Source organism: Oncorhynchus keta, chromosome 7 (assembly GCF_023373465.1).
Source record: "Oncorhynchus keta strain PuntledgeMale-10-30-2019 chromosome 7, Oket_V2, whole genome shotgun sequence".
Classification (NCBI taxonomy): Eukaryota; Metazoa; Chordata; class Actinopteri; order Salmoniformes; family Salmonidae; genus Oncorhynchus; species Oncorhynchus keta.
In genome coordinates, this window is record NC_068427.1 from 27,238,810 (window position 1) to 27,264,127 (window position 25,318).

Below are 25,318 nucleotides of genomic sequence, written 5' to 3' on the forward strand. Positions count from 1 at the left end.
ATTTTCATTTGAATGGAAATTCAGTATACTTGCTGAACATTAGGTACTGTACATGTCATGTTCTCTCACTGAATGTGTGATGGCCTGGGATTTTATACAGGTTGAGATTGAGCAGTTCTGTGTATAATACCTTTATTCAGTATTGCACTGCCCTCAAGTGTTCATAGATCACATTGTTATCAACCATAGCATTGGAGACGTACAGGTCAAAAGTTAAACACTCTGCACAACAACAAAAACATGACGGAGTTTTATGTTTTGCGTTTTTTGGAATTGTTATTTTTGAGGTTGACTTTATTTTAGAGCTATCGAATCCATTCAGAGACTCCGAGCACCAGCTGTAATCAGTGAGTGGTTCTCCATGGATGGCTGCTCAGGTCAGCGGGTCAGACACAGTCACATACAGTATACTCAGAAGAAAACTAGAGTAAAATATCAGTCAGGCAAACTCAAAGATAAAACTATGGCAGTTTTATATGTGAGGTGTCACTGACAACCCTGTGATCATTTGGTATGTAGGCCACAGTGACGCTGCAAGTTATTGTGTGTGATGTACAGAAGGTCTATAGAACAATACTGTTACTGTAGTGCTTTGTGTTACTGACCATGCTGTGTGTTTTATATGTAGACCTAGTATGTATTTCCCCATCTGTGCTGTAGTATGTAATGTGCGACCCCCCTCCCCTCTGTGGCATCAGCACATTTCTAGCCTCTGCGGGGTCACATTCACTGTCCGTGTTAATCTCTGTGATAGTTTTATTGAAGTCACACAAAAGCACACAATCACACAATAGGAATAGAACTAACTATGAGCTGCATCGTCAGACACCAGACATTTCAGAATGGAGTTGATGTCATAAGGACAAGTGGTGAGTAATACAGAATGATATTAGTAGATCCTTCAAACTCAATTCCTAAATGTATTTTGATGCAAGTGGGATTGATGAAATGTTGTTGACATCTACTAAAATTACAATCCGTTATGATGTTATGAGGTTCATTCTCAGGTTAGGCCAATTAAAATTTGTTTGGGTGCGTTGGTGTTTTCAAATGGACTAAGATGGCTTCAGTCTCTTGAAAATGGTTAATATTTAATGGAGTTCATAGTACAACACTGCCAAGATGAGAGATGCACTGTTAACCATTTGTTAACACTTTTACAGAGCTCTTTTCAGAATAAGCAGTTGCCTGTTTTTTAGGGCTTGCTCGGGTTGCGATTTGTGTTATCATTCACCATAGCCTATGCGTGAGAAGGTAGGCCTATATTTTCCCCTAATAGTTTTGTAGCATCGATAAATTATATTTATTTTTTGGGAGTTTTACACCCCGCCCTCTGTCTGTCTGTGTTCAGTCGTTGCCGTGTGTGTTGCATTTTTTTGCTGTTTCACTCGTGTGCAACCCTATCGACTTAAATTTGCATCAAAATATTTTTTTTCCAGACACAGATTGACATTTCGTGAAATGACAACTACTAGGTGAATACATAGTCTGTTGACGTGGTAAACTAGTTACGCTACTCAATAGAAGGAAAGGAGATTTATAGGCTACTGCAATCATTTTGTTTGATAAGGAAAAAATATGAAAGTGACTGCACTGTTATGTTTTCTGGATAACAAATGTATTGTGTAGATATCTTGCTTTGTCATGGTAATTGTTTAGTATTTTGCTAGTCCCGTAGGCATTTTTACAAATGAAAAAAAAAACTGGTGTTGACAAGTAGGCTAATTTTGCATTTTGTCCTTCATTTTCTTTGGGTAATTTGAGGTCCTCCCTGTGCGCACAGATCCAAGTCCAGTTGTATTCCCAATGCAGTTTGTAATGCAGTGTAGCCTCGTTTTATTGAGAAGGGTTAATTGCAACCCACAATTCAGGGTGTTCCTGCATCTGGACGCCGGTACACAGCAGGCTGATAAAAAATAATCACATAGACAATCAGGGAAAATCCAGAACATCAAAAGTGTCACACAAGTATGAAGATGGCATGTTCGGGGAATGAAGGGGATGCTCAAAAGGGGGGTTCATGCAGTAACCAATGGGATGCTCAGGGTGTTCCCACATGCAGGAACATCCCAATCCCAAAATCATTTGGGGTTAATGCAGCGTTCGTAACCAAGTGGGAGGTGGGACATTACCAGTTGTGAAGTCGTAAATACCAGTTGGATGCATTCACATGCTTTGAACTCGTTGAGAAACGCGGATTGGCTAATGGCCAAAAAGCTGCGTAAACCATAAACTAAAAGTACAACTATCATGCTTGTAATTAATATTAATAGATAGTTTTTTTATACATAATGTTTTGCTGTTGCATTTGTTATCGAGTTCATTTACTTAGTAGGTGAAATCAGAGGTCAGCATGTGGGAGAAGTGGGAGCTCAGGATGATAGACGAGTTGTCTACATGGAGGACCATTCAAGTGGATTTTTACCAGTCCTATGTGTTACATTTCCACTTCCTTCTTGGCTACGAATGCAGCATTAGCCCTCTGTATCGTGTGCACTGGGAGTCAGGAATCAAGTTCAGGGAGTGAATAATTTAATAAATAAACTAAACATAATACAAAACAAAAATCATGAACAACGCACAGACATGAAACTGAAACAGAACCAATAACACCTGGGGAAGGAACCAAAGGGAGTTACATATATAGGGAAGGTAATCAGGCAAGTGATGGAGTCCAGGTAAATCTGATGACGTCGCTGGTGCGCTTAACGATGGTGACAGGTGTGCGTAAAGAGCAGCCTCGTGACCTAGAGAGCTGGAGAGGGAGTATACGTGACACCCCAGGTTCTGGTGACACCACTGAATGTATTTGTGTATTTGTGTAAAATATGCACCAGAAGATGTTTGCAGTTATTGTATTTGTTTAAATTGCACAATTTTCAACTCAGCTTACAACAAAGAACAGTGTTTTTACTATGTTAAATCTCCACAAATGCCATAAGTATTTATCCATTCTGCTTTTAATACAGGATTACATGATAGTGTAATTGACATATTGATAGCATTTCTTTACAACTGCTGTCCCTGACAGTGATCATATATTCTACAGAGAGGGGACCTGCTGTGCTGAGATGGCTATGGTATGTCTCACAGACTTTGAGGAGTATGCGAAGGAGCACCTCTCCAAGGCCACATGGGACTACTACGCAGCCGGAGCAGACGAGTGCTGCACCAGGGATGACAATCTGCTGGCCTACAAACGGTAAGTACCTCTCCCCATCTTGCAAACTACAGTACCCACGATTCAATGTCAGTCACTAACATCACTCAACAGCACACCTGAAACAGTAATGCATGGAAGATCCAAAATAATCTCTTTGTCTCGGTCCCAGGATCCGTCTGCGACCACGGATTCTACGGGACGTGTCAGTGTGTGACACCAGGACCACGGTGCAGGGCACAGAGATCAGCTTCCCTGTGGGCATCGCCCCCACTGCCTTCCACTGCCTGGCCTGGCATGAGGGAGAGATGGCCACCGCCAGGGGTGAGGACTAGGAGGGATTTAACAGCTGTAGAGGTTGAGCTCTTTAGGCCAATGGCTTTGTTGTCACTGAGTATTCTAGGGGTGGTCCACTCAAAATCTCTTTCTCTTGTTAACTATTGCGCTTGTTTACTATTGCTAATACTGCACAATTTAAACACTTTCCCCCCATGTGTAAATACATTGTGCCTTCCTGTATTATACTTGTGCAAAAAAAACTATATGTTCTACTTGAAACTCTCTCTCTCCTCAGCTACGGAGGCAGTGAACACATGTTACATCACCAGTACCTACTCCACCTGCTCTGTGGAGGAGATCGCAGCTGCAGCACCTAACGGCTACCGCTGGTTCCAGCTCTATGTGTACCGGGACAGGAAGCTGTCTGAGTCGATCGTTCACCGTGTGGAGGCCCTGGGCTACAAGGCCTTGGTCCTCACCGTCGACGTGCCCTACACCGGGAAGCGCCGCAACGATATACGCAACCAGTTCAAGCTCCCGCCACACCTCAAGGTCAAGAACTTTGACGGTGTCTTCCAGGTCAATATTTTTAACAGTAATGATTTTTACCATAAAATCATATAGGGATGGTTTCCTAGACAAAGATGAAGTCTAGTCTTGGACTAAAAAACACTGTCAATGGAGAATCTTAATCTGTGTCTGGGAAACCAGCCCATAGTGCCATAGTAGAGAGACAGTAGCTGCTCTAGAATTATTTAAGAATAATCCAACTAATGTATTTCCCATGAGGCCTCCTTCTGTGTGTATGTGTTTTGTTCTGCACTGTATGCGTCTGTCGTGTCTGGGTGGGTGTCCCTTTGACTACCTCTGTAGGAGGCTGCCGGTCCTGCGGGTGAGGAGTATGGGGTCCCTGCCAACACCCTGGACCCCTCCATCAGCTGGAAGGACGTGTACTGGCTGCAGTCTCTCACCCACCTGCCCATCATCATCAAAGGCATCCTGACGAAGGAGGACGCTGAGCTGGCCGTGGAGCACGGCGTCCAGGGCATCATCGTGTCCAACCACGGAGGACGCCAGCTGGACGGAGGGCCCGCCACAGTAAGAATGGGCACAGAGTATATCACTTCATCATCATCTCGCTTCTATTTGACCCTATAGTCAGCAAGCCAAACACCATTTTGTTTATGAAATGTTGATTTTAAAGGACATGGTCGTTCCATTTGATTTCATGAAATGTTGATTTTAAAGGACAGGGTCGTTCCATTTGATTTCAATCACTTTTGACCACACCCCTTTTCATACATGTTTGCCCATTTTAGAAGTGGTCAGAAGTTAAATTTTGGACCTGAATGCAAACACATTCAAGAGATAGAAGTGCTCAAAGGTTTTTGCAAAAACCCACCATACCATGAGACGTCCGTGTCCTCATCACTGGAAAAGATAAACAGTTGAGTTTGTTATCATTGAAAATCTTAAAAACAGGGTTGTCAAACTGTTCTATACTTTTTAAAATTTCCTAGCCTAGACCCTATTTTACATCATCTGAAGTGTTTGTGTTGTGCCAGCCATCAGTTTAGATACAGCATGCTCTCGAATACAGGGTGGGTGTCATGTTATGGCTGATAAATGTACTAAAAGGGTACTTAATATTCCATAGGAAGTTTCCTCTGCTCTTTTCTCTCTCTACAACCCAGATAGATGCCCTGTCTGAGATTGTGGACACAGTGCAGGGGCGGATCGAGGTATATCTGGACGGGGGTGTCCGCACTGGTAGTGACGTGCTGAAGGCTGTAGCTCTGGGAGCCAAGTGTGTGTTCATCGGCAGGCCGGCCGTGTGGGGCCTCGCCTATAAGGTAACAATTAACATTGTGTGTGATCAACCTATTAACTTGAGATACTGAGCATAACAAACTGTCTTGCTGCCTGTGTTTGTTCCTTCAGGGTGAAGAGGGGTTGAAGGAGGTACTACATATCCTCAACAATGAGTTCCGTCTGTCAATGGCTCTGTCTGGTGAGTAAGGAACCAAACTTCTTACATAATCATATTTTTTCAAGTCTGAGATTAAAACCCCTTGCTTACCTATCTTTATCTCAACCTCATAACATTGCAACACTAATGTTTTGTTGGTCTTTCCTCCCTTAGGGTGCAGGAACGTGGCTGAGATCAACAGGAACGTAATCCAGTTTTCTAAACTGTGACTTAACAGCAGGGGGCGCCAGAACCAGCTTGATGAATAACGACGAAAGCAATACAGCGCTATCCATTCAATCAATAGAACTTGGAATTTGGGACAACAAAGGAAGGAAAGGAAACCTCTCATGTGAATCATAATGAACTGAATCTGACATCAATCAAATAAATCCTGAAATCATAATACATTTGAATAGTTCTATCCAATGTGGCTGCCTTAGTTCTTGTGAAAAAATAACCAGAGATATTTAAATATAAGCATCTTCCATATGATATAACCAACGAAATACGTTTTTCACTCAGCTATTCCTAACTCTCAATGGCTGCTGGCCCCCTGTCAACCCATCTATGAGTATTGTGTCTCTGGTGAACAGGGGTGGCAGAGAATATGGTGACTAAAGTACAGTGCCTTCAGAAAATATTCATACCCCTTGACTTATTACACATTTTGTTGTGTTACAACCTGAATTCAAAATGGAATAAATATATTTTAAATCATGCCTTTAGATTTCTTTTTGAAAATGTATTGAAAACTAAAAGAAATTGTAAGGAACGACGCTGTAGAAGAGAAGCAGGTACGGGGAGTTGACATTTAATTAGGAATGGACATGTAACAGGACAGGAACAGCGTCAGAACTGGGAAACACAAAGACAGATGACAGTCAATGCAGCACCGGGGAACTGACAAATATAGGGGAGGTAATAAACAGGTGATTGAGTCCAATAATCGCTGATGCACGTGATGAGGGAAGGCAGGTGTGCGTAATGATGGTGGCAGGAGTGCATAATGCAGGGCATCCTGGCGCCCTCGAGTGCCAGGGGGGGAAGAGGGGAGCAGGTGTGATAGTACCACCCCCCCTCAAGGGGCACCACCCAGCGTCCCACCTGGGCGAGCCTGATGGGCCGGCCGAGACACGGCGCTGGACAAGCTGGCTTGGGGTAGAATCCCGATGAACCAGCAGAGGTGTGGGAGCCTGGCGGGCCAGCTGAGGCATAGGAGCCTGTCTATCCCGCTGAGGCGTAGGAGCCCGATGATCCGGCTGAGGCGTAGCAGCCTGACGAGCCAGCTTGCGTAAAAACCTAATGATCTGGCTGAGGCCTGACGTGGGTTATGCGCCAGCTGTGAGTCTTTCTAGGAAGTCTGTAAGGGCTTAGCACACCTGAATTGTACAATATTTACCCATTATTCTTATCAAAATTCTTCAGGCAGATTAAAGCCAAAACTTTAACTTGCCCAGTCAGGAACATTCACTGTCTTCTTGGTAAGCAACTCCAGTATATACTCCAGTTATTGTCCAGCTGAAAGGTGAATAAATATCCCAGTGTCTGGTGGAAAGCAGACTGAACCAGGTTTTCCTCTAGGATTTTGAATTTGCTTAGCTCCATTCCATATTGGATTTTCCCCAGACATAACATTTTGTATTCAGGAAAAAAATGACTTGCTTTGCAAAATTTTTTGCAGTATTACTTTAGTGCCTTGTTGCAAACAGGATGTATGTTTTGGAATATTTTTATTCTGTAGTGTTCCTTTTCACTCTGTCAATTAGGTTAGCATTGTGGAGTAACTACAATGTTGTTAATCCATCCTCCAGTTTTCTCCTATCACAGCCATTAAACTGTTTTAAAGTCACCATTGGCCTCATAGTGAAATCCCTGAGCAGTTTCCTTCCTCTCCGGCAACTGAGTTCAGAAGGGCGCCTGTGTCTTTGTAGTGACTGGGTGTATTGATACACTATCCAAAGTGTAATTAATAACTTCACCATGCTTCATTTGATTTTAAAGATTCTACAAATATGATTCCACTTTGATATTATGTGGTATTGTGTGCAGGCCAGTGACAAAAAAACTCAAATGAATCCATTTTAAATTCAGGCTGTAACACAACAAAATGTGGAAAATGTCAAGGGTTGTGAATACTTTCTGAAGGCACTGTAAGTGAATTGTGAAGGTGAATTTGCTTTTAGATCAGTGGCCAACAGAGATCCATCAGTCAAAAAAGGTTGAGGGTGAAATGATTGATCCCTTCTGGTTTGATTGTAATAACTATTCTGGCTGGTGAGGTGGAAGCGAGAGGAGTGTAGTTGGTTGATAGAGTGATGTAACAGGGCTGTTTGGCATTCCAGTTCCTAATCCTCTGAGAACAACAGCGTGATTTGATTCAGAACCCTGGAGACACAATGAGATGAGAACTACTGTAAAACCACTTTGAGAATAAAATATATTTTTAAAAACTTTCTGCTTCCTGTCATTCATTTAGTTTTATTTTATGCTAAAATATTTGATGGTGTATGTTATTTGTTTCCTCTGACAATTTAATTGACATTTCTTTAGATATGACATCATAGTAACATGAGATCATAATGGGATTCTAAAAAATAATTGTAAGAAACTGTAGTGCCACATTTGACACTAGAGAAATATAGGAGACTCTAGGGACTGAAGGGATGAGCAAAAACCCATTAGGCACACGCTGGTTGAATCAGTTGTTTCCATGTCATTTCAATGAAATTGTTGTTTAAATTGTTGTTTATTTGAAGTATGTGCCCAGTGGGAAGTCATTGTATGCTTCTGTCTTTACAACAAATAATGTGTAAAAATAAGAGTGGGAGGGCTAGAACAAAAAGAGAGAAAGAGAACTGACACAGGAAGTGGCTGAGGTCTTGGTTAGCTGTGAGAAACTGACTGTGTTGCTGCTTACCCCATTCTATATAACGTTTCCACTCTGCATCCAGCTGCTGCAAGGAGACATTTAGTGATCTGTAAAGAATTTAATAGATTGCTGTATGTTGGTTATATGTCAGAAGAAGGCCTTTCGGTTAAAGAGAACCTGTTGAAAAGAATAGTTTCGAGGTAGGTTCCTTCCTTTCCTATCATTTATGTTAATGCAGGTGTAAAGTTTGTACACTTGATCTAGAGTACAGTCTTGCACAGAAACTAACTGCCATGACCCAAAAATAAAGAATAGAAATACAAATGATGAATACGAAGTGAAGCATAAGTTCAGTGTTCAGAGGCTACTGAGTTAGATCTTAAACACTACTGTTATCCACTTGAAACATCAAACAATGTGGAAGTATTGAAGCAACACCACAGCACGATAAATAATGGTCGCGAACACGTGTTTTGATAATGTTATCACAGGTGGAGCGAAATGCTTATGTTTATAGCTCCAACAGTGCAGTATACTTAACAATAGAAAACAATACACACATTTCCCCAAAATTAAAGAAATTAAGAAATATGAGATGCTGCAACATAATCAAGTTGAGGACAACAACATTAAAATAGAGAAGTTAATGAGTTAAGTTACAGGAGTTCAATGTATTAACATTTACAGCAAATACACATAGTATAGTAACAATGTTATCAGGAAAGCCCCACATCTGCATATGTTCCCTGGGCCTGTTGATTAAGTGAGTCATACTGCCTACCAGACAACCTACATATAAAACAAAGACATACTCAACAGTTTCATTTCCCATTTTGTAGCTTGTTCAGAGTGAAGAGGCTCTGAAAAACAAAACAGCAAATGATTTGGTACTGACAGACCAGACATCAATTTAATACTGCCCTGTTTTAGTGCTGTCTTGTGCATCTGTTTAGGAACCTTTCACAGAGGTGCAACAGGAAATCCAGCGACACACCAACTGACATGGGGTAGGCTGATCACATTTTTGGGGTCATTTTTAGGTAATTGAATAGTAGAGTATAGTGACTAAATACTGTATATTTCATAACAATCAATATTAGAATGTACTTGCTTCAGTAAACTGCAATGTGAGCTGCCAAGCAGTGGACTAAACTACTACAGTAGCTGAAGATGGTACAGCAAGGACCCCTGTTATTTTGTGTTCCAGGGGTAGTGGTGAGGAGAAGGAGAGTGGGCCGGGAAGGCTTCACAGGAGACTGTCTCGTCTGGGGAGCAGAGGCTCTCTTAGAGAGCCCCCCAGACTTCCACCCCAACCTGTCCAACCCCCAGCACCATCTCCTGCCCCAGCTCCGGCCCCAGCTCCGGCCCCAGTTGACAGACCCACTCCCCCAACTCCAAACCCTCCAACCCCTCCAGACCCAGCACCTAAACCATTGGAGCTTCCCCCGAAACCCCCTGATATCAACCTGAAGCCAAGCCTCCCTCCAAGGCCTCTAACCAGGATGTTCAGCAGCAATGAGCATGGCAACGCAGTCCTACAGGTACAACCCAACCACACCACTCATTCACCAGCCAGAGTTATGAAAGGGTTATTGGGGTTATTACTTAGCTGAGAAAGTTGTCAAGATGTATTAGGATCCTAGGACGATTATTTTTGTAATCTATCTGAATGGTGTCCAACACATGCATATATCAATAGGATACATGGGGAGATAGTTATTCCGTTTTGTACTGTCAAAACTGTGATTATATGTAGAATCCAGGCAGCATAGTTTAAATTAAGCCTTTAAAATCGATAGATCAAGAATATCCCTAAACAAACGGGAGAGAGCGAGCGGCCTGTAATACACAACAGCGAACCAATCTGTGAGTAAAGTGACACTGAGACTCGAATCCGACATGCCTTGGCTTTCCTTAGCGGTAAAGACAAAGAACAACTTGGAGATGCAAATTAGAGCAACGAACAGCTGAATGATACCCAGGAAAACATAGCTAAAATGCTCTCAATGCTCACCAAAAAAAATGAAGTAGATTTGCTTGAAATTAAAGTAGATTCTATCGTGTCAGATATGCATATACAGGACAAAGAACGTGGACAAAGAAGACAACAAAATTGGCCTTCTGGAAACAAAAGGTGTAAACTTTAGAAGATGAACTGGTTCAGCTAGAAAACAGATAGAGACAAAATAATATGTTGTCCCTACTGGAAGATGAGGAAAAAGGGGACCTTTCCAGCTACGTGATCAAGCTGATATTGGAGGAGCTTGGTGTGGATGAATCACCAGAGAATCTGGAGCAATGCTATCGGATCTGCATGAAGCAGAAGAACTCTAAATACCCTCGCATGGTAATCTTTAAGCTGTGGAACTATCATACCAAAGTCAACATTCTGCAGGCACAGGGAGGAAAGGAGATCAAGGTCCAGGGCCAGTCCATTCGATTCGCCCAGGACGTGTGTGCTAGGCTTAGGAAAAAACACAAGCAATTCATTCCAATCAGACAGTCACTGGAGGAAAAAGAAATCAAGTCTCAACTCCGATTACCGGCAGTACCGTGAACAGGCTGCAGGAAACATTTCCAGTTGATGAGAGAGAGACCAGTGCCCTGAGGAGAAGCAGAAGCGGAATAAACAGATAAGCACACTACAGTAGGTTACATACATTGATGCCCAAGACCATCTTATCGTAAGTTGAGACAATATTAATTCCCCCTCCACCCAATACAATGAAATACATGGACTATAAAAGTTAATAATTGTTCTATGCGTGTGTGTGTGTGTGTGTGTGTGTGTGTGTGTGTGTGTGTGTGTGTGTGTGTGTGTGTGTGTGTGTGTGTGTGTGTGTGTGTGTGTGTGTGTGTGTGTGTGTGTGTGTGTGTGTGTGTGTGCAAGAGGGTGTGAGTGGGTGTATGTGTGGGTATGTGTTTGTCGGTGGAGGCTGCTGAGGGTAGAACGGCTCATAATAATCGCTGAAATGGAGTAAATGGAATTGTATCAAAAACATATTTTTAATGTGTTTGATACCATTCCATTCACTCCATTCCATCCATTACACGCCATTCCAGGCATTATTATGAGCCGTCTTCCCCTCAGCAGCCTCAACTGGTGTCCCATATGAATGGGAGAGTGAAGGAGGGCGAATATGAATATGTGTAGGAAGGATGGGTGTGCGGAGGCATCGAATATATGTTGTGTGTGAATGAAGGAGAACGGATGAGTAAGCAGATGCATAGTAAAGAATTATAGTAAATAAATGTATAGAGGTGTGAATGTGTTTGAGAAGAAGGGTGGGGGGAAGACTGAGGTTGGGATAAACTGGGTGGGTAAGGGAGGGCAAGGAGGGAAGTGGTGACAAGATTCGCTTGGGGGGGAAAGGGGGGTAAATATGGGAGGTGGGAATAAGCTTGACTTGGGTGGGATAAAGATAATTGGATATGGATTGGGAGAAAGAGAAGAAAGGAATTATACTACAATGTCATTGTATTTGTTTTTTTTAATAACATGTAAACCTGTTGTAAAAATTAATTTGAGTTCTGGATAGATTAGGAAAGGATGTCGAATCATTATTATTCCTTGTTTGTAATTACAACTCAGATTTAATGGTGGTTATTGGTGAGAATGGAGAGGGGCCATATCCAGGAGATTGGGTGACTGGGAGGGCATCAGATACTTCTCTGAGGTGTGTGTGGGCCTCCACTCATCCCATTTCAGTCTCTCGGAGGACCCACTCACCCTAAGTAGACCCCCACCAACCATTATAATTTAATTTATAACGTAATACAAACCAACCCCAGTACTTACGTAAGTGGCAGTCTTTCTTCAAATTTATGTACAATGTATGTATCCACAGTTTTTTGGGGGTAACATTAGGAGAGGAGTCTGCGCAAAAAAAATATATACTTTACTTTATGTTTTTAAATTTTATTTCTGCTCAGCCCGCATGCCCACACACTCTGTATATGTAATGTATACAATAACTATGTATTTATACTATGATCCTCCCATTCTATGGAATGCCCACCGCCCTCATATGTCATGTATGCTAAAATGTTTTAATTGGTTCTTAAATGATAGACAGAACAGATAAGGTTAACTTTGATTCTATACTAGTAAAGAGCAGCATGTAATGCCCACGGGCTCAATGATGGGGAAAAAAGCATATGGTTCTCCAACACCGTTTGTTGCGTCCGTTTGCTGTTTACTCCTGCATAAATAAAGTGTGCGCCGGTTCACAACTCTCTGCTCTCCTGCACCTGACTTTGCTACCAGTACGCACACCCGTGACAGAATACCACACCATCCATGGAGTCAGCGGGAGCAGGTACCCCGGGTAGAGGAGTTGAGGAACCTGTCCGAGAACACTCGGCGATGCTGGAACATCTCGGCGCCACGATTAATCGCGTTGTCCAGACTATGGACCACTGGGAGAGACAGGGAGTCTCTTCAGCTCCTCGACCAGCACAACCAGGGGTATCTCTACCCATCCCTCCTGGATCCAATCCCAGCGGGATGAGTCACTCCCTTCCCAGGGAGTATGATGGGACGGCAGCACGGTGCCAGGGGTTCCTATTACAGCTGGACCTATACCTGGCCACCGTTCACCCAGCTCCCTCGGGAAGGGAGAGGGTGTCCTCGTCTCATGAGAGCTCTGGAGTGGGGAAACGCCGTGTGGGGAGAAGGAGATGCGGCGTTGGACCACTTCGAGGAGTTCACCCGTCTTTGACCATCCGCCTGAGGGTAGAGTGGTGGGGGAGCGGCTCTTCCACCTGAGGCAGGGGACGAGCAGCGCCCAGGAGTTCGCCCTAGAATTCCGAACATTGGCCGCCAGAGCAGGATGGAATGACAGGGCCCTTATCGACCACTACCGATGCAGCCTGCGCAAGGCCGCCCGGCGGGAGCTGGCCTGCAGGGATGCCACCATCACCTTTGACCAACTGGTGGATCTGTCCATCCTGTTGGATAACCTGCTAGTCACCCGCGGACGTCCATAGAGGCCTCGGTCGGTTCCATCTTCCAGCACCCCCGCCCATGGAGCTGGGAGGGGCTGAGCTTAGGGAGGCTGGAGCCTTCACATGCACCAACTGTGGCCGCAGAGGGCACACTGCCGGTCGGTGCCGGGTTGGTCCCTCTGGGAGTCGAGGCAGCAGGCAGGGCTCTCTGGCATCACCCCAGGTGAGTAGGCACCACTCTCATCCAGAGCCCTCTGTTGACCACCTGTTTGTTCATGTTTGTTTTCCAGAGTTTTCCCCGCATTCCCAGCATAAAGCGCTCGTCGATTCAGGCACGGCTGGGAATTTTATTAACAGAGTGTTCGCCCTTACTTTAGGGATTCCCATTGTTCCTGTGGTTAGACCTTTCCCGGTACACGCTCTAGATATTCGACCATTAGGGTCCGGGTTAATTAGGGAAGCCACCATCTCCCTGGCCATGGTGACGCAGGGGAGTCACGAGGCGAGAATCAGTCTCTTCCTCATTGACTCTCCTGCGTTTCTCATGGTACTAGGCCTTCCCAGGTTGGCTCGTCATGACCCCACCATTTCATGGCAACAGAGGGCTCTGACGAGGTGGTCGAGAGAGTGCTCTGGGAGGTGTATAGAGGTTTCCATTGGTGCTACCATAGTGGAAAGTCCAGACCAAAGGAGGGAGGTCTACGCCTGTGCATTGACTAATGAGGTCTCATTCAAAACACGTGGCAGTACAGTTACCCGCTACCTCTCATCGCCACGGCGATTGAGTCAATGCACGGGGTGCACTTCTTCACTAAACTGGATCTCAGGAGCACTTACAACCTGGTGCGTATCCGGGAGGGGGACGAGTGGAAGACAGCGTTCAGTACCACCACAGGGCATTATGAGTACCTCGTCATGCCATACGGGTTAATGAATGCTCCATCAGTCTTCCAATCCTTTGTAGACAAGATTTTCAGGGACCTGCACGGGCAGGGTGTAAAGGTCTATATCGATGACATTCTGATATACTCCGCTACACGTGCCGAGCATGTGTCCTTGGTGCGCAGGGTACTTGGACGACTGTTGGCGCATGACCTGTATGTCAAGGCTGAGAAATGCCTGTTCTTCCAGCAGGCCGTCTCCTTCCTAGGGTATCGCGTTTCCACATCAGGGGTGGAGATGGAGAGTGACCGCATTGCAGCCATGCGTATTTGACCGACTCCCACCATGGAAAAAGGAGATGCAGCGGTTTTTAGTGTTTGCCAATTACTACCGGAGATTTATCCGGGGTTTTGGCCAGGTGGCTGCTCCCATTACCTCACTGCTGAAGGAGGGTCCTGCCCTACCGACTGCGGAGGCCTTGTTTACACACGTCTTCCGGCACTACTGGGTGCCTGAGGATATAGTGTCTGATCGGGGTCCCCAGTTCACGTCGAGGGTCTGGAAGGCATTCATGGAATGTCTGGGGGTCTCGGTCAGCCTTACCTCAGGTTTTCACCCTGAGAGTAACGGGCAGGTGGAGAGAGCAAACCAGGATGTGGGTAGATTTCTGAGGTCCTATTGCCAGGACCGGCTTGGGGAGTGGGCAGCATTCATGCCCTGGGCAGAGATGGCCCAGAACTCACTCTGCCACTCCTCCACTCACCTCACCCCCTTCCAGTGTGTATTGGGGTATCAGCCGGTTCTGGCTCCTTGACATCAGATTCAGACCGAGGCCCTTGCAGTGGATGACTAGTTCCGGCATGTGGAGGAAACATGGGACGCCGCCCATCTCCACCTTCAGTGTGCTGTGCTGCGCCAGAATGTTGGCGCAGACCGTCACCACACTGAGGCCCGGTGGGGTGGGGTTAAGGGGGTGGGGTACTGTCACGACTTGTTCGGGCGGCGTTCGGCGGTCGAAGTCACTGGCCTTCTAGCCTTCGCCGCTCCATGTTTTGTTTTTCCATTTGTTTTGTATGTTCCCCGCACACCTGGTTTACATTCCCTAATCACATTGTGTATATATGTTCCTCTGTTCCCCCGTGTCCTTGTGTGGTATTGTTTTCTGTTACGTGTTTTATGTGACGCGCCAGGCTGGTTTTCCATGTTCCGTGTTTATTTCACGAAGTATGCTTATTTGGTAAACTAAAGCTTTTGTGACTGTTTTCTCGCTTTGCACTTTTGCCATTTTGCTGGAGGTTTTTACACAGTTGCGTCCGTTTGCTGTTTACTCCTGCATAAATCAAGTGTATGCCTGTTCACAACTCTCTGCACCTGACTTCGCTACCAGTACGCACACCTGTGACAGTCTGATTAGATAAGATAGGGATGTCCCCTCTCCCCCTCCTGTTTGACTGGCATTTGAACCGCTTGCAGAAGGAATTAGACAGGACCCAAACGTAGCAAGTGTCAGTATTGGTAAATATAAATGAATATAAACTCATAAACTAATCTCATTTGCAGATGATCTCCTGATATACCTGACCAATATTGAAAACTCAATGCACCCTTTGCTGAAGATATTCACAGACGACTCAAAAATCTCAGGATATAAAATGAATGTGGATAAAACAAAATAATGGCAGTAGGAAAAAGAAAAAGAATAACTCTCAATCTACAGCTATTCTTTAAGTGGACTACAAAAAAATATGAAATACTTAGGATGCTTAATAAGTGACAACCAACAACAAATATATAAAGATAACTTCATTCCATTACTCAACAATATGAAAACAGATCTAATTAAATGGAATAAACTTCCCAGAAATCTTACAGGTAGAATAAACCTCTTTAGAATGGCATGGCTACCAACGTTTTTGTATTTATTTTCAGTAATACCAATTACCCCACTGAAGACATTCTTTAAAAAAGTACACTCGGTCATAACATACTTTATGTGCAAATAAAATTCATAGAATAAAAAGTCAATCTTTCTCCTATCTATTTTCAAAGGATAAAGCTAAGAACATTAACAAATGTGTAGTTAAGAACATTATAACAATATGGAAGTGAATTAAAAGTATTCTATAGGAACAATATCACTTCCTAAAAACACAACCTTATGGAACAATCCTTGGATAGCTTTTCAGAATTCACCGATAAATTTGTCCACCTGGAAAGGACTTGGTAATAGGAAATACATGTATTTTCATGACAGAATTAAAAAGTAGTTTCAAATAAAAGTTAAAAGTTGGAGGGAATATTAGTTGAGTCAGAAAATAATGTCCATATGATAGGGAAGATATACAAAACCTTGCAGGGAGCTCATCCAACTACAATCTCTTAGAAAAATATATATTATCTATTGGAACCAAGATTTGTAACGGTTTTCTAGGTGTGGTGAAGGAGTCGGACCAAAACGCAGCGTGTAGATTGCGATCCATATTTAATCAAACAAACGTAAACACGAAATAACACAAACACTACAAAACGTAAACGAAAACCGAAACAGCATATACTTGTCAAGTAATACAGCGACAGGAACAAAGACACTAAGGACAATCACCCACGACAAACTCAAAGAATATGGCTGCCTAAATATGGTTCAATCAATCAAATTTTATTTATATAGCCCTTCGTACATTAGCTGATATCTCAAAGTGCTGTACAGAAACCCAGCCTAAAACCCCAAACAGCAAGCAATGCAGGTGTAGAAGCACGGTGGCTAGGAAAAACTCCCTAGAAAGGCCAAAACCTAGGAAGAAACCGAGAGAGGAACCAGGCTATGTGGGGTGGCCAGTCCTCTTCTGGCTGTGCCGGGTGGAGATTATAACAGAACATGGCCAAGATGTTCAAATGTTCATAAATGACCAGCATGGTCGAATAATAACAAGGCAGAACAGTTGAAACTGAAGCAGCAGCACAGTCAGGTGGACTGGGGACAGCAAGGAGTCATCATGTCAGGTCGTCCTGGGGCACGGTCCTTGGGCTCAGGTCCTCCGAGAGAGAGAAAGAAAGAGAGAATTAGAGAGAGCATATGTGGGGTGGCCAGTCCTCTTCTGGCTGTGCCGGGTGGAGATTATAACAGAACATGGCCAAGATGTTCAAATGTTCATAAATGACCAGCATGGTCAAATAATAGTAAGGCAGAACAGTTGAAACTGGAGCAGCAGCATGGCCAGGTGGACTGGGGACAGCAAGGAGTCATCATGTCAGGTAGTCCTGGGGCATGGTCCTAGGGCTCAGGTCCTCCGAGAGAGAGAAAGAAAGGAGAGAATTAGAGAATGCACACTTAGATTCACACAGGACACAGAATAGGACAGGAGAGGTACTCCAGATATAACAAACTGACCCTAGCCCCCCTACACAAACTACTGCAGCATAAATACTGGAGGCTGAGACAGGAGGGGTCAGGAGACACTGTGGCCCCATCCGAGGACACCCCCGGACAGGGCCAAATAGGAAGGATATAACCCCACCCACTTTGCCAAAGCACAGCCCCCACACCACTAGAGGGATATCTTCAACCACCAACTTACCATCCTGAGACAAGGCTGAGTATAGCCCACAAAGATCTCCGCCACGGCACAACCCAAGGGGGCGCCAACCCAGACAGGATGACCACAACAGTGAATCAACCCACTCAGGTGACGCACCCCCTGCAGGGACGGCATGAGAGAGCCCCAGTAAGCCAGTGACTCAGCCCCTGTAATAGGGTTAGAGGCAGAGAATCCCAGTGGAAAGAGGGGAACTGGCCAGGCAGAGACAGCAAGGGCGGTTCGTTGCTCCAGAGGCTTTCCGTTCACCTTCCCACTCCTGGGCCAGACTACACTCAATCATATGACCCACTGAAGAGATGAGTCTTCAGTAAAGACTTAAAGGTTGAGACCGAGTTTGCGTCTCTGACATGGGTAGGCAGACCGTTCCATAAAAATGGAGCTCTATAGGAGAAAGCCCTGCCTCCAGCTGTTTGCTTAGAAATTCTAGGGACAATTAGGAGGCCTGCGTCTTGTGACCGTAGCATACGTGTAGGTATGTACGGCAGGACCAAAGAAGAGAGATAGGTAGGAGCAAGCCCATGTAATGCTTTGTAGGTTAGCAGTAAAACCTTGAAATCAGCCCTTGCTTTGACAGGAAGCCAGTGTAGAGAGGCTAGCACTGGAGTAATATGATCACATTTTTTGGTTCTAGTCAGGATTCTAGCAGCCGTATTTAGCACTAACTGAAGTTTATTTAGTGCTTTATCCGGGTAGCCGGAAAGTAGAGCATTGCAGTAGTCTAACCTAGAAGTGACAAAAGCATGGATTAATTTTTCTGCATCATTTTTGGACAGAAAGTTTCTGATTTTTGCAATATTACGTAGATGGAAAAAAGCTGTCCTCGAAATGGTCTTGATATGTTCTTCAAAAGAGAGATCAGGGTCCAGAGTAACGCCGAGGTCCTTCACAGTTTTATTTGAGACGACTGTACAACCATTAAGATTAATGGTTCCCAATCAGAGATAAACGATAAACACCTGCCTCTGATTGAGAACCACTCCAGACAGCCATAGACTTTGCTAGATCACCCCACTAGCTACAATCACAATATATACACACCAAAACCCCAAGACAAAACACACCACAATACAAAAACCCCATGCCACACCCTGGCCTGACCCAATACATGAAGGGCGTGACAAGATTTAAGAAGAATGGATGTTGGCACAAGATGGAGGGAAAGTTGGAGCATAACTATCTAAATTACAGTTAACTAAAATGTACACTTAATCCAGTATAAACAAAATTCACAAATTCTAAATTGGCTGTCAGAAGTATTACAATGTAAACTTACTTTTAATCCATCTGTTTGCATATTTCAAGACATGGCATATGAGGGTGTAGTGAGATACCCAATGGCCTGGACGATTCTCTTCTCATCACTCATCTAAAAACTTTGAAATCAATCAATCTGCTATCATTGACACAATGAAGATCAGTCAATACGGAACATTTCAAGAACTTTGAAGGTTTTTTCAAGTGCAGTCGCAAAAACTATCAAGCGCTATGACGAAACTGGCTCTCATGAGGACCGCCACAGAAAAGAAAGACGCAGAGTTACCTCTGCTGCAGAGGATAAGTTCATTAGTTACCAGCCTCAGGAATTGCGGCCCAAATAAATGCTTCACAGAGTTCAAGTAACAGACACATCTCAACATCAACTGTTCAGAGGAGACTGTGTGAATCAGGCCTTCATGGTCGAATTTCTGCAAAGAAACCACTACTAATGGACAACAATAAGAAGAAGAGATTTGCTTGGGCCAAGAAACATGAGCAATGGACATTAGACCGGTGGAAATCTGTCCTTTGGTCTGATGAGTCCAAATGTGAGATTTTTGGTTCAAACCGCCGTGTCTTCGTGAGACGCAGAGTAGGTGAACGGATGATATTTGCATGTGTAGTGACCATAGATGTCAAATTAATGTTGTTCTTCCTTTCAGGGGTTTCAGTTGTTCAGAGGTGATGAGACTCTGTGTGATGTCATCCTAGTGCCTGGGGACAGCAGTGACACCTTCCCAGTACACAGAGTCCTTATGGCCTCCGCCTGCGACTACTTCAAAGCCATGTTCACAGGTTAGTGTGTGATAAATAACATTCAATGAGGGTTTTTCAATATGTGCAATATGTTAATATATTTCAATATGCCACTAATTTTCAATGTGATTGTTTGACAATGTGTGATCGAGAACAGTCATCGAGTAAGTAAGTAAGTCATATTTCTTCACAGAGTCTTTTAGGGCTGAGCCTATGAAAAGTCTCTCTCTTACTGTATTTGCTCTCATCACGTCCCCTCAGACCATTTTCAAACTATGTTTGAAAATTCCTGCACTCTTACATCCTTAACTGTAACAGCATTCACCCTCTATATCTCTCACTTTTCCTCTTTCCCTCTCTCTAGGGGGTATGAGAGAGCAGGAGATGAGGGAGATTAAGCTCCATGGTGTGAGCAAGACAGGTCTGAAGAACATCATAGAGTTCATCTACACATCCCGGCTGAGTCTGAGTATGGCCAACCTGCAGGACACTCTGGAGGCTGCCAACTTTTTACAAGTCCTCCCTGTCCTCAGCTTCTGCAACGAGCTGCTCAGCACTGAGGTGAGTTGATCAGGTTACTTATTGGCACTGAAACAATGAACAGGTGGATGTACTGGATGGGTGTATTGAAGAGATAGTGAAAAGCATGGCCAATGTAAAGACAGGAGACCTGTCACAAGTTCATCCAGTCGTGTCTGTTTTCCTGTGTGTGTGGTAGATCACTATTGATAACTGTGTGGAGGTGGAGCGCATTGCCGGGGACTTGCTCCTGGAGGACGTGCAGGCCCACATTGGGAAGTTTGTCTGTCAGAACCTGTCAGTGTTGCTGCAGTCTGGCCGCTACCTGCTGCTCTCCGAGCACAGCCTAGCCAACGCCCTGGCCAGCGATAGCCTCAAGGGCTTCTCTGAGATGGAGCTGTACCGCATCGCCCGCTCCTGGCTGGACCACGACCCTCCCACCCGCCGCACCGCCGCCTACTCCCTGATGCGCCACGTCCGCTTCCCCCTCATGACCCCCACGGAGCTGCTCGAGATCTCCCAGGAGGACGAGGGGCACGACGACGGCGGGGCAGCCATGATGCGCTCGGACACGGCCTGCGTAAACCTCCTGCTAGAGGCCAGCAACTACCAGATGATGCCCTTCCTCCAACCTTCCTTACAGACAGAGCGCACGCGCATCCGGTCCGACGCCACACACCTGCTGGCGCTGGGTGGGGTGATGCGGCAACAGCTGGTGGTGAGCAGGGAGCTGAGGTTGTACGATGAGGAGAGCGGCCACTGGAGGGCGCTGAGGCCCATGGAGGTTCCATGCTACCAGCACGGCGTGGCTCTGCTCGGGGGCTTCCTCTACATCGTGGGCGGCCAGAGCACCTACGACACCAAGGGCAAGACGGCGGTGGACAGCGTCTACCGCTATGACCCGCGCTTCGACCGTTGGCTGCAGGTAGCCTCGCTCAATGAGAAGAGAACCTTCTTCCACCTGAGCGCCCTGAAGGGGAAGCTGTATGCTGTTGGGGGCAGGAATGCCTCAGGAGAGATCGGTGGGGCACTAGTGTACTAGAGATGTTTTTACTGCAATCTGTTACAGAGAAATAGTGATCTTTAAGGTGCATATCGAGTGAATTTACGTTTGTTTTACTCTTTTAGACACAGTGGAGTGCTACAACCTCAGAAAGAACGAGTGGATGTTCGTGTCACCCATGATCGACCCCCACTACGGGCATGCTGGGACAGTCCATGGTGACCTGATGTATGTCTCAGGTAAGTTTCTCAGATCACTGAGAGTTAGAATACAAACTCACCAAACAGTTAAAACCTACAACGTGAAGGCTTGAATTGACTGTGATTGCTGTCCTGGTGCAATCAGCTCAGTCAGACCGGATAGGTTTTCAGTTAATGTATTCAGGCAAACAAAGAATGTGTTGTTGATCTGCTTTAATCCACTCCCGCCGCTTAACAGCTTTGATAGACATTAACATAACATAGTAGCTCTGAACGGTTACCATTCTCATCTTGGTCGATTTCTATGATGGTCTCCTAGCAGCCTTGGAGTAGAAACCAATTTCTCATGTTGGGAACAGAAGTTGTAGATATGGGATTGAGGGCCAGGAAACACAAAGACCTTTAGTTGAAATGGGTCAGAGAATAGGTTAACCACAGCTCTCTGAAGAGCAATTGTGTCGATTTTATGCTCGCGGAGACGACCAGAAAACAGCCTATTCTGAACAGATGCTTTTAAAAGTCCATGCAGAAAATGTATAATTTTTAATCTGCATTCATTTCAGCATCCAAGTGTTGCTACAAAGCAGTGGCTAAGTAGTTTGAGCCCAAGGGTGAGTGGGGATGGTATGGCAAAGAGTAGGTGGATTCCATCGGAGGCGTGGGGACATGTTGAGGATGGTGTAATGAAATAATGGTCACAGCTCTCTGCAGCTCACAGCACCAGACCACATCCTTCCTGTTTCTGTTTTTCACACTAGGGCCCTACTGCTTCTGCCCCACTCTATGCTGGTGGTTGATCATGTGGGTAGAAGAGCACCCGACCACTGCCTCACAGTTCAGCCCCCTACACCGTCACTCTTTCCTTCTCAATGCCCATCCTTTACATATGCTACAGTACCAAAGTTACACTGCCCTCCCCATGAACTCTCTCTGACTGTGGTGTATTCCACGTCAGATGAAAATGTCATGGATGGATTGAAATGTTTGTCTTATTAAAACCATAGGATATTAATTTGTACACATATAACTGTATTTTAGTAAACATGTTTCCATGGTATCTAATAAAACCATTGTCAATCCACTGATCCAACAGGTGGCATCACACAGGACACATTCCAGAAGGAGCTGTCATGTTATGACCCTGAGACTGACACATGGAGTCACCGTGCCGACATGATGGAACTGCGTGGCCTCCACTGCATGTGCACGGTGGGCGACCGGCTCTACGTGATGGGAGGGAACCACTTCCGGGGCAGCAGCGACTACGATGACGTACTGGACTGTGAGTTCTACAGCCCTGAGGTAAGGCATGGCACAGGCCTTAGTTTTGGTCCCAACAATATGATAAGCAATTTGACCACTTTCTCAATACCCTACCCTTACCCTAACTGTTCTGACTTTGATGGTCACATGTCCGGAAGTTTTAGGAGCTTTCTAGGGAGAAATTATTAGGGGAGAAAAGCACAATTCTGTGAGGCAGCTAGCCAATCAGAGATCCGATCTTATTATGATGTGTTTTATATCTTCCCCCAGGTGGACCAGTGGACGGTGGTGGCAGCCATGCCATGGGGCCAGAGTGATGTGGGGGTGGCCGTGTTCCAGGGCCAGATCTATGTAGTGGGGGGCTATTCCTGGAACAGCCGCTGCATGGTGGACATTGTGCAGCGCTATGACCCAGAGAAGGATGAGTGGGACCGGGTGTTCAACGTACTAGAACCACTGGGAGGGATCCGGGCCTGCACCATGACTGTGCACCTACCCGAGGGTGCCGTGGACGACGGACAGATGCATGAGTACCCGCTGGACACTGCCAAGAACTGAGAGCTGAGAGCAAGGACATATGGCTTTAGCCTCTGTGTTTGTGATGCTGAAAAATGTGACCTTTTTGCAAGCTTGGACTGTGGGAGAAGTGGAACGAACGTCTGCAGTAGAATTTCTGTAATATATCCGTACATTTGGTTGACTGACTGTTCTTTTGTAATCTTTGTGTCTTTTGCGTTGGAATTATTTTCATATCTGAATGACTTCTGCGTTGCTCTTTAATGTGAAACACCTCTCAAAAAGCTCCTTTTCATGGATAATGTGGTTTTTACTTTGACAATGTATTTTCAAACTATAAGTTATGGAGTATTTTGTATTGTATATGAATGACTAATGACAATAAAATGCATACTATTAATTATCATATTTTTCAATACTAAACAGACACCACAATCTACTAACCCACTAACTAGTCTAGGATCTCCGCCCTTCTTGGTTTGGAGTCAATCACCACCTTCCGGAGACACCTGAAACCCCACCTCTTTAAGGAATACCTAGGATAGGATAAAGTAATCCTTCTCACCCCCCTTAAAAGATTTAGATGCACTATTGTAAAGTGGCTGTTCCACTGGATGTCATAAGATGAATGCACCAATTTGTAAGTCGCTCTGGATAAGAGCGTCTGCTAAATGACTTAAATGTAAATGTAAATGTTGGTTACTGTTGCAACCTCGGACAACCTTTTCCCAATTCCCCATTAAACCATTGGCAAAATCCCCTCACAATGATCTCAAACTGTGTTTCTAATATACACTGGAATTGAACTCAGACTACCCATTGCTACCCAGGAAACTCTTAGGCATGTTGTGGTGGACTGTCATTACAATTGCTTCATGGGAACATGGTACAATTATGTTTGTAATATAACTACCGATGTAGGATCTTAAATTGATCACTCTTTTATTGCTAATAATTTTACTGTACAGCAGCTAATGCAAACTTGTAGTGTGTTTGAGGTTTAAAAAGTATTTTAAAGTTTGTAATTTCCACTTTCAAATGACGGACTTGATTTGCCCGAACAAAAAATGTATCAACCCCTACAAAAAAATTCCATTAATTAGAATTCACATATTAATTCACATTTCCTGTTGCTGTAGCAAACTGGCTCAAATTAAGATCTTACACTGTATGTCTGAATGACTCTGAATTCACTGCCAGCAGGCAGTCAAAGCCATAACAACTTTTGGAGCTAACCGGTGCTCTCAAATCGCATCCCGATGTCTAGAGCAGATGGGAGTTGTATTCATAACTTTGCTAACTAGCTAACACATTCTTAGAAAACAAGGGCTGCAGTCCAAACATAAGTTTTTACCCTCTCAGCCCTCTTGCCTGTCACTTTCCCTAGCGTCAATCCCCAATTCACAAAAGTTGCCCCCTCGATTTAGCTTGACGGAGCAAGTGAAGAACTTTGATAATTTTGGAGGTTTATATGACCCACAATTCAATGCAAACTGTGGTCACGTGTCAAACTCTGGTGGCCGCAAAGTGTAAAATTTAATCAACAGAGCTGCATTTTCAGGATGTCAGTTAATATGATGATACTAGCTTGCTAAAATATATAGATGACATTGATTTTAGAGTTGGGAAATTGGCTTAGTCTCATCGTGAGGAGCCTATAATACATAACTAGCGTCATAAACATATTTTGGGGAATTATATTTTGGGGGGGAATAAATGACCAAACTATTCAACTAATTAGCCAGCTATGGTTACCTGTAGCTTGCTCGGTACATTAATACATTTAGATGGATTTTTTTTAAGCACCAATGATGTCGCCTCTCCGATCATCGCTTGGGAAAGGGACATTTAGTAAGGTACACTCGACTGTGACGATGTAAAAGGTCATTCAAGGGCTGAGGGTTTAGGGCCGAGGGCTGTCGACTTTGAGTTTGGACTGCAGCCAAGTTATATTAAATGGCTGGCTGGCTAGCTAGCTAGCGTTAGCAACGTTTGGTGGCCAATGAGACTGAGAGCTAGCTAACCAGCTGAGCTGGCAAACGATGTAACAAAAGTATAACTTCATCTACAGGCTCTGTATTTCAGTCCTCACTGGCTTT

The 25,318-nt window shown here is 44.6% G+C and overlaps 2 protein-coding genes across 6 annotated transcripts; both read left to right on the forward strand.

Moving 5' to 3' along the window:
- Positions 1-753: 753 nt before the first annotated feature.
- On the forward strand, positions 754-6,130 carry LOC118386242 (2-Hydroxyacid oxidase 2). Of its 3 annotated transcripts, XM_035773815.2 has the most exons (9): positions 1,179-1,254; positions 1,440-1,475; positions 3,050-3,202; positions 3,333-3,484; positions 3,735-4,018; positions 4,313-4,537; positions 5,134-5,292; positions 5,381-5,450; positions 5,583-6,130. In XM_035773815.2, the coding sequence occupies exons 2-9, from the start codon at positions 1,462-1,464 to the stop codon at positions 5,636-5,638; spliced, it is 1,113 nt and encodes a 370-aa protein (XP_035629708.1). In that variant the 5' UTR covers positions 1,179-1,254; positions 1,440-1,461; the 3' UTR covers positions 5,639-6,130. The 3 variants fall into 3 exon arrangements, with proteins under 3 accessions (XP_035629710.1, XP_035629709.1, XP_035629708.1); XM_035773817.2 differs by lacking the exons at positions 1,179-1,254; positions 1,440-1,475 and adding an exon at positions 754-869; XM_035773816.1 differs by lacking the exon at positions 1,440-1,475 and having other exon boundaries at positions 1,123-1,254.
- A 2,176-nt stretch (positions 6,131-8,306) lies between these two features.
- On the forward strand, positions 8,307-23,619 carry LOC118386243 (kelch-like protein 9). Of its 3 annotated transcripts, none has more exons than XM_035773818.2 (9): positions 8,307-8,480; positions 9,234-9,287; positions 9,488-9,821; positions 19,625-19,757; positions 20,083-20,279; positions 20,437-21,259; positions 21,366-21,479; positions 22,534-22,742; positions 22,974-23,619. In XM_035773818.2, exons 1-9 carry the CDS (start codon positions 8,425-8,427, stop codon positions 23,259-23,261), a joined length of 2,208 nt encoding a protein of 735 aa, XP_035629711.1. In that variant the 5' UTR covers positions 8,307-8,424; the 3' UTR covers positions 23,262-23,619. The 3 variants fall into 3 exon arrangements, with proteins under 3 accessions (XP_035629711.1, XP_035629712.1, XP_052378319.1); XM_035773819.2 differs by having other exon boundaries at positions 8,332-8,480; positions 9,211-9,287; XM_052522359.1 differs by lacking the exons at positions 8,307-8,480; positions 9,234-9,287; positions 9,488-9,821 and adding an exon at positions 18,188-19,554.
- Positions 23,620-25,318: the final 1,699 nt, after the last annotated feature.

Excerpts from the sequence above, each read along its gene's own strand:
- LOC118386242 (XM_035773815.2), top strand. Across the intron at positions 3,485-3,734 it reads AGAGATGGCCACCGCCAGGG|CTACGGAGGCAGTGAACACA; the intron begins GTGAGGACTAGG and ends CTCTCTCCTCAG. Across the intron at positions 5,293-5,380 it reads TGTGGGGCCTCGCCTATAAG|GGTGAAGAGGGGTTGAAGGA; the intron begins GTAACAATTAAC and ends TTGTTCCTTCAG.
- LOC118386243 (XM_035773818.2), top strand. The coding sequence starts at position 8,425 with ATGTCAGAAGAAGGCCTTTCGGTTAAAGAGAACCTGTTGAAAAGAATA. Across the intron at positions 21,260-21,365 it reads GAATGCCTCAGGAGAGATCG|ACACAGTGGAGTGCTACAAC; the intron begins GTGGGGCACTAG and ends TTACTCTTTTAG. Across the intron at positions 22,743-22,973 it reads GTGAGTTCTACAGCCCTGAG|GTGGACCAGTGGACGGTGGT; the intron begins GTAAGGCATGGC and ends ATCTTCCCCCAG.